The sequence below is a fragment of the Mizuhopecten yessoensis genome, unplaced genomic scaffold (genome assembly GCF_002113885.1).
Source record: "Mizuhopecten yessoensis strain PY_sf001 unplaced genomic scaffold, ASM211388v2 scaffold7831, whole genome shotgun sequence".
Classification (NCBI taxonomy): Eukaryota; Metazoa; Mollusca; class Bivalvia; order Pectinida; family Pectinidae; genus Mizuhopecten; species Mizuhopecten yessoensis.
In genome coordinates, this window is record NW_018407244.1 from 94378 (window position 1) to 103383 (window position 9006).

Below are 9006 nucleotides of genomic sequence, written 5' to 3' on the forward strand. Positions count from 1 at the left end.
AAACATGAACATTGAGAGTTTTTCTGTGAAGTCTCTTTATAATACTGCTGAACAAATGTCTTACAGTAAGGTTGAGGAACTTAAACGTGTTGCAGTGGTTCCGTCTCAATATACTGCTGAGAAATGTCTCATTGTCAGAGTGTTGAATTTAAACCTTTCATCTCGTTGAACAGTGGAAACTATATAATGAATAATTGCATGTTATATAAATGTTATGTTTTTATTAATTAATTCATGATATACAACCTTTTTTGGATGTCAGCAAATATCATATGGATGACGTCACATACTTCCAGATTGTAAGCAGAATAATCAAAGATACCGTATTTAGTTCATTTGTTTATGAAGAAAGTTCATGTAGACTATGGAATATCATCTTCCTATATTTTTCCTGATAGATGTTGAAAGTTTGAAAAAAAAAATGAATGTTATGGTGTCATGATATTTAACTTACAATGTTGCAGTTTCGTGGGGAAAAGCCTGACATTGTTTTAGAGTAAATATGACCGTCACCTACTCTGAAGTTAACAGGAATTGAAAATGTCAAAAAAATAAAACGACTCCATCTGAAGAATAAAAAAAAACTATTATCACTGTATTTGACTATTCAATGGAGCCTGACAAACTTTCCGATAATCTAAGAAGCGTCGTAGGTAGTAGTGCGACAAATGTCTTACAAAAATGACTTCGAGTTACTTTAAATTTCTTCATCTAAAGAACAACACGGCCTAGGGTCATGATATTAGGCTGGATGCTTCGCAGGAAGGCGTCTGACAAAGTTTAGGATTACAAAATGACATTTATCTCTTTTCAAGGTCACAGGGATGATTTTTTTTTTTACTTGATGAAGCAAAACTTATAGTCATGTTATAAGGCAAAAAGCTGTATTAGATAAGGCCCGGTAACATTTCTTAACCAGTAATGACTTGTGCTGTCTTTTAGGGTCACACGGGTTAAATATATCAACATTTTGAACGATATCTCCTGAGGGTCCAATAGGCCAAGAGTCACGTTAGTTTTCTTGTAGATTTTTGACGAATAAAAGGGGATATAGTCATATTGATATGTTTAATCTTTTGTCTTACCCAACATTAAGCTGATATGGAGTCTTTGGTCAGCAAATAAAGTATGTATTGTTCCTTTAAATTTCAAGAAATATGAAGTTTGACCATTAGCACGCCTTGATAAAGGGCTACCATTTGCTGAAATGAATGACCTTACATAACTCTCGTGGTCACAGAGGGCAAATGTGTTAAAATCTTTTATTATGTTCTTCTACATAACAAAGACGAAATGCATGTAATAGTGTTTTGCCTTCAGTGTTATTTGAGCAGTTTTGACATATTTGACTTGTGTCCCCTTTTAACGTAATTGTATGCGATAGATACACAAAGTGAGGTATACGGGTACGTTTGGTTTCTTGTCTTCTTTCCACAAGACGTCACAATGAAAATAAAAACTAGAGTGAATTCCCTGCCGTATTTTTTCCTCTCTCCGCCAGGTGTCGCATCACAAACCCAAAAGGTGATTTTAAGGAGCGCATATTTTCGACTAGAGATGGTACTTAAGCGAGAAGCTCAGTATAGATTATTTTAAATTTTAACGACACACTCTGATGTCACAACAAAGAATGACGAAAAGGCATCAACGTTTTGTCACACCTGAGTGATTTTATCAGGTATGTTTTCAATGCATCTGCCACTGAATTGGCGTTTCAATAAGGGACAACAAGAAAATCAAACTGTATACAAACCGTTTTAAGAAGCATGGTAAGCACTTCAGCAAACTTGAAATTAGTACAAAAAACATTACTTTGAAAAAGAAAAAAATGAGAATGTATCCGAATTGAGAACAGGTTCAAACATTCAGTCTATGGTCTCGAATGTCGCTCACAAAATCCTTTTTCTTCTGAGAAGAAAAGTAAAAAAAAAAAAATGAAGCACACTCATATATGGCGTCTTAAAAAGCGTATATGCAATACAATCGTCATTGTCAAAGAAGACAAGCTTGAGAAAAGGTTCTAGATGGTGATCCTACTAATAGTGCTGCTCCACGAACGGTAAGCTTAAGCTACATACCTATCCTACTTGGTATATCATGAGTGTACTTTGAAGTTCAGCGGTTTTATAATATTGCATCTATTATATTCCAAACGATCAAAAACTGTCGAAAAATAACCAGTAGTCCAGATAACTAATTTTTTGTTAGTTTGTTAGTCTTGAAGTTATTGCATTTAGCTAAGGCATATTCCACTTCACACGTCTCGAAATTTTGTTTGGATGTTGAAGGTATGCAATTATGTTACTTAATGCAATTTTGATGACTTTCTGCGCTTTCATATTTGTCACTCATTTACGTCAGCGAAACAGCGCTGTTGTAGATGAACTTTTTGGAAAACAACACTGTGCTCTCCGCTTCGTCTAAAACACCGTTTTGTAAAATATATGATTTTCCCATTTGAATCGCGAAAAAGCCTGAAGCAGTCATTTGCAAACTGTGTTCATATATTAGAAATGAGCGTAATAAATGTTGGAAATCGTGGTCCGGATCAGCAATCCCCACCCTGCATATGGCTATGAGGTAAAATCAGGGAAATGTCAAAAGAATATCACATTCAGTCCGATAGCATAATGAAGGATATTATCATTTACAAAAGCATATATATATATATTGTAAAAGTTAGTTATGTTGGTATAGTAGTTCAGGCAGGTAAATATGGTTCAGGGTTTAGGTTGGCCATTGCATACATAAACATGCCGCTAATTCCTTTTTTTTCTCCCTGACCTTTCCTTTTCATATGTTGAAAATGCTAGTACTCTAAAGCAACAATATCCTGTAACGAGAATGATGTTCGTTTGATTCTTCAAAATAGCCATCCACGTTAGATTTTCAAGTTCCTGTGCTTGAATTTCCAGTCTTTTGGGTTCTATATTCCCTTTTCTGTGCTTCAAGTGTTATCTTTAGGTTTTCTATCTCTTCCTGTATCTTTTTCTGTGTCAGCGCAATCTTCTCTTCTCCTTTAAGTCGGATCTCATTTGCTCTTCGCTGAAATTCCTTTTCTGATGTCTCGAAAGCATCATTCGAGAAGTAAGATTTTCCTGTCTCATCAATAATAGTTTGTACCATCCTCATCAGTTCGAGTACGTCAAAGTCAGTTTTCATACCTCTAGGAGAGTTATCAAACGCTAAATATTTGTGACCACATCTCCGTAGAATATTTTTCAGTTCCTCTGGAACCCCGTTGACATACTCTTGAATAGTCACACCGTCGTTTTCTAAATCTTCTCTTCGTGTAAATAGTACGATCAGGTGACTGAAGAATTCTTCACCAAAGATTCGGCTGCATTGGGTGATTGTGTCCTGCTCTTCAGGGGTGAAACGCCCTACTTGAAGTACAAGAATAAAGGCGTGTGGTCCGGGAGTGAGAATTGCTATGCATTTACTGATATTTTCCTTGACAACGTCGTTGGATAATGTCGTGTCATACAGTCCCTGAGTGTCCACTACCACCAACTTCTTGCCAAAGCGCTCCGCTGTATGGAATTCACATCTCTTTGTCTCTGAAGACCCGGACAGTTTAGTCGTAAATGCTTTCTTACCAAGAATGTTGTTTCCGGTTGCACATTTTCCAGACCCTGTTCGTCCTATCAAAGCTATCCGGTACTCGTGTTCTACTCCGTATGAAGTATTTCGATCTATAACAAAACATACATCAAACATAAGTGTGTGGAACGTGGGAACAGTGAAAAATAGGTTAAACTTGTAAAGTTATATCAGCTCCAAGTATTATTGCCTGGATTGTGAGACAACTAAAATTACAACGACAGAATATTGTAAATGCATCAGAAAATGTAATTGAAGTTTCAATGAAGGAATATTACAATACTATGTCTTATCACAATTCGATTTGACTTTTATCCATATAGATAATCAGTTATAACATTGAGGACCTCTCTCTCTTCCTGTCCTTTTCTCTCTGAGTGTCTCTCTGTCTCTCTTTTCATGTATCTGTGCATGTGTACGTGTGTGTGTGTGTGTGTGTGTGTGTGTGTGTGTGTGTGTCTCTCTCTCTCTCTCTCTCTCTCTCTCTCTCTCAATTCGAACTCTGTAAACCTGTTTAATAAAATACATACCACTCACAGCCATATTTTCCGTGAGCTTTGTTATCTACAAACAAAGGGAGATAATTAGATATTATTAAAGTATGTAATTTAAAAAAGACAGATAACTTCGAGTATTCACATGTTGTAAAGTCTGCAGAATCAGTATTATTTTTTATTTTTATACCTCTGTTAAAGATTTATCTATCCAATTAATGTATGACTACCAACTAATTTATATTCTTGAAATAAAAAAAAGCTCTCGGTGATTTTCTGCTTTAATTTTATATACAACATACATGTTCCTTTATTTTCTATTTTAGTTAGCAGAGACTTACAACCTATGAAATATTGGGGGAAATATTGTTTGAATTTTGTTAAGTTGTAACAATTTGATGTTCCCTAATTACTTATCTTAAGCACTGTTATACATCAGATAATATGACACTATAGCTAAAAAGGCATGGAAAAAGATAAAAACAAGTGCTGAATTATATACCATTTTTTTTTAAACTTAATTAAAAGAGTTGATTTTCGTTTTAATTAAACATTAAAGGCAAGGATAGATGTGAAAATGTCCCTGCATGTTTAAATGGAGAAATAACTCAGGTATTTCAGGTTAAGGAAAAAAGTGATGGGAAAAATTTGAACAACACCTTATCATGCCAAGCATACTAAAAAGCGAAGGACAAATCTATTTTAGCATTGCATTTTATTCTGTATGTTTAAAGAAAAAATAAATATACATTTTAGCAGTAATTTATAGCAATCTGAAATATATCACGTAGCGCTCAATTAAGTGTTATTTCTACCACAATACGCTGTGTTATTCCACTCTCAGATCATTGCATTAACACCCAAAATGTTGGATAAATATGAGTTATATACCACACGTGGCCTATGACCTACACGAGTTTTGATTAGTCGAGAAGATGAACTTTGACCGGGACGACTTTTTCCACGCGCTTTTTGCTGCCACTTACTGTTTTGTTTACGTCGTCTGCTGTCAACATCCGATAATGTTGGTGACTTTATGAGGTTATGCAGAAAAGGGTGTTATTTAGGAAATATTAAAAGAAGATGATACTTAAAGATTTGATCGCTAGTTTCAGGAAAAATTACTACAGACGCTCGATATCGATTCGACGTCCCATCATCGCGTATCCTGAAACCAAAACTAGATCTGTCACAGTGTCGGAAAATATTTCGTTCTCCCAACGTCCCGTTATCGCTATTTGGACGGTCTGACTATGGCTGAACTTTCACTATAAACGTCAACCATAGAACCGTCACGAAGAAGCGTCCCAGGCCTATGGTTTTGGACATTGACAGCGATAAGTTCGTCTTCACTACTTGGCAGGAGGCAGACTTCGTACGATATGCTTACGCACATATAGTCCGTGGTTAATTTATATAAATAAATGCAATACTGCTACTCTCAATATTTAAAGTGGTTCAACTATTCATTTTTTCATGAAGTTGTTGCCGAAACATTAATTTTGACAACTATTACATTGTTTAAAAAAAGTCATTTTTGAATAGTAATGAGTGACTTTTTACATATGGGTCACTACGCCAGCTTTGTCAACAAACACATGCGTGTATGTTTTTTTCCGACTAATCATGAGATTGTGGTAGAAACAGATCACACGACTCGTGGTTGTTGAGTATGGTTTTTATTTCACTCTCGTCAGTTAATTTTTAAAAGTTACAGAAAGACACTCGCTAAAGCTCGTGTCTTTTGTAACTTTTGAAAATTAACTAACTCGAGTGAAATAAATACCATATTCAATAACCACTCGTTGTGTAACCTCTATTTATCATATACTTAATATATATAAATGGCCGATCAATAAAACTCTAATCTAGGAAGACGTCCAGAAAGAACAAAAATTTCGTCACAAACTATTGTTATACACTTTAACACTGTATATATATCATTGTCAAAATCGACATGAACACTTTTGTAACTTGGATATAGCAAATTGATTTACACAAGTAAATGGAACTTACCAAGGGAGCACAAAGCTTTTCTGTAACTGCTGGGATATCTCCGAGTAACCAGCTGCAGGTCAACGTCACACCGGGTCGTCTGTATGCACTCTCGAATGTATTAAGATTGTCCGCTTTTTTTAGACGACATACCAGCGTTCAAGTGGGTTTTCCCAGTATTCTCACATTTCCTTTCAGAGAAATTTCTTACATGATGATTGTCATTATTGTTTGTAAACACTCGAACGCTTTTCAAAATATATGGCAACCTAACTCAGTATTTTTCATGCATTGAGGAATATCGATCTTTAACTTCTATTATATATTTGCTATATCATTTAATAAAATGAAAAGATTCTGTTTGTCGGTTTATGCATCATATTAACAGCTAAGCTCGTTAAAGGACGTGTGTTGTGTATGATATGTATGCATGTGTGCTGAAGGCGGTATATTTAAACCCTATAAACCAGGCTACAATTGAGTGCAGACGTAAAACCCCAGTGCGACGGTAGACTGCAGTTGGTTGTAAGGAATACCTTTGCAGACCCATGAATGATTCGTTCTGACTTGGTAAGGTTCAATGTCAAAAGGAAATCACTTTTTCTTACATGCTGTTTCTACCTTGGTTACATTTTGTTATTAAATCTAGAAAATCCGTTATTACTAGAGGAACAACGAATCCTTTCTAGTAATGAGGCCTGTTATATATTTTAGCATTATGTTTTAAAACGTCTCATAGGACACGTTCCATATAGCAGTGGGTAGTCTGGTGGCGCAGTGGACAGCGCACTTACCTTTCACCAAGGCGGCTGGGGTTTGGTTTCCCAATCAAACGTAAAAAGGTATTAGGGGTCACCTGCACAACCATGTAGGTTTTATCCGGTACTCCGGTTTCCTCCCACATTAAGACTTATTAATTATGAATAGTATAGGTTGAAATCAAAAAAAATAATGTGTATCTTTACATTCCGTAGCCTGAATAGGTTACAGGTCTCCATAAACATTTGCTGAACGGGCAAGATTTGCTAATTCCGTGGCACATCGTCTATTTTAAGTCAACCTTACATTTTAATCGATTCCATGCCAAACACGTTTATGGAATTTAACTGAATATGGCATGAAATATCCCTGAGAAAAGAGGATTAATGGTTATATATACGGAATGTGTATTCCCTCTTTGGCCAAAGGAAGCTTAACGGAACTTGAGTTATTTTTAATGATCTCTTATTTAGAACTGGAAAAAGACTTGAGCCCGATTCGGCATTGAAATCGTAATATTCCGATATAATGGCGATTAAAAAAAATAACTTTTCGTCTTTTTCATGTTCCCTTTATTGGGGTATGTGGCAGGGTACCTGAGCAAACCCGGGGCGAGAATAGTCCTGTTGTATCGCACAGCATGTATTAAGTTCCGACTTATCTGGGCCCCTGTCCAGGAATCGGGTTTTTTTCGGTGTTTCCTTTCCAGAAACCTTCCAAGAACAAATACTAATGATACACTTTATTTTCTGAGAGAATAAAACATGTTTAGCAAAGCGTATATTCCACAGGTTCCTCTTAGTAAAATATCAGTTTGTAAAACAACATAGTACAATTTCATCATTATCAAAGACAGAAAAGTAAAACATATTTTACGAATAAATTGTTTGAAAGGATATTGGTACATGTAACAGCTCATAAAGATCATGGCTTGTATATTAAACAATTATAACTATGATTAACATGCAGGTAGTCAGAACAATAATGATCACAATTACTATGCTAAAAAGAGTGGGAGTAAACAGTTAACAGTAAACAGTTAACAGTTAACAGTAAACAGTTAACCAAATGTCCCTTCATTGCAACACTAGCAATCTACATCTAATTGCTTTTCTCCTTTCGGTAGTGTCTCCATTGGCACGTTAAACCCCCCACAAACAACCAGACATTGTTCGAAACTATTATAACAATAGGCAAGAAAGAATGATCACATAGATTGTGGGTTAATACTTATTATTATATGCATGAACATTTCTCGCAATCACTTTGGACGGATCCTATACACGTGACCAGTCCTCAAAAACTCATGTAGACTGGTTATCCGGTGAATATCAATTTCTAAATATAGCCTATATGGAAATTCCCCCGATCCTGTCGTAGCGCATGCGCAGTTATACCGGAACGCGATCTGTCAGATGACAATAGAATATGGCTGCTGGCGAACGTTTCTCCTCCGTTACATCAGAACATTACCAAAACTATTCGAGTTGAAATATGCTGTTAACATAAAAAAAAAAGGCCATTGAACACGCAGTGCATGTCCTCCATGCTTATCTTAAGAAAAAGAACCTTCGAAAGCTACAATGCTGAAGTGTTGAATTTGAACCTGGCTAAATTGTACACGGAGACTCGCGTACGAAAATCAGGACCTTGAGTTTTGTTTTATTTTATCTTATTGTTGAAGCATATAATAAAACAGTAATGGCTTTTGTGCTGGTAAATATTATGTCAATATCACTTTTTCAGGGTCATCTCACATCATATTCACCAGCACAAAAGTCCATAATTGTATATTGTATTATGAGTATCTGGTTATTTGTTATCAGATTTACAGGAAGCGATGAAGAGCATTTTGTGTATGTCGGTGTGATCAGGCACACTTGCCAGTATCAATTGATTTTGACCAAGCAAGGCTACGGAGGTGAAGTACCCACCGTATTGACACAATCATTCCCTTGGTGTTGACACAAATTTAGCACAGTATATATGTACCATGGTGGTCGGATATCGCAGTGGATAGCCCACTTGCCTTTCACCAGGGTGGCCAGGGTCGATCCCCCGATCGGACATGATAGTTATGGGGTCTACTGCCCAACTGCCTGGGTTTTCTCCGGTTGCTCCATTTTCCTCCCACATTCCACATTATGCCCCCCCC

General features: G+C 36.2%; 1 protein-coding gene across 1 annotated transcript; it reads right to left on the minus strand.

The window, feature by feature from the left end:
- Window positions 1-1353: 1353 nt before the first annotated feature.
- Window positions 1354-6198, minus strand: LOC110454397 (GTPase IMAP family member 7-like). Its single transcript, XM_021503875.1, has 3 exons — window positions 6114-6198; window positions 4134-4167; window positions 1354-3695 (listed from the first exon to the last, which is right to left on the minus strand). Exons 2-3 carry the CDS (start codon window positions 4144-4146, stop codon window positions 2890-2892), a joined length of 819 nt encoding a protein of 272 aa, XP_021359550.1. The 5' UTR covers window positions 4147-4167; window positions 6114-6198; the 3' UTR covers window positions 1354-2889.
- Window positions 6199-9006: the final 2808 nt, after the last annotated feature.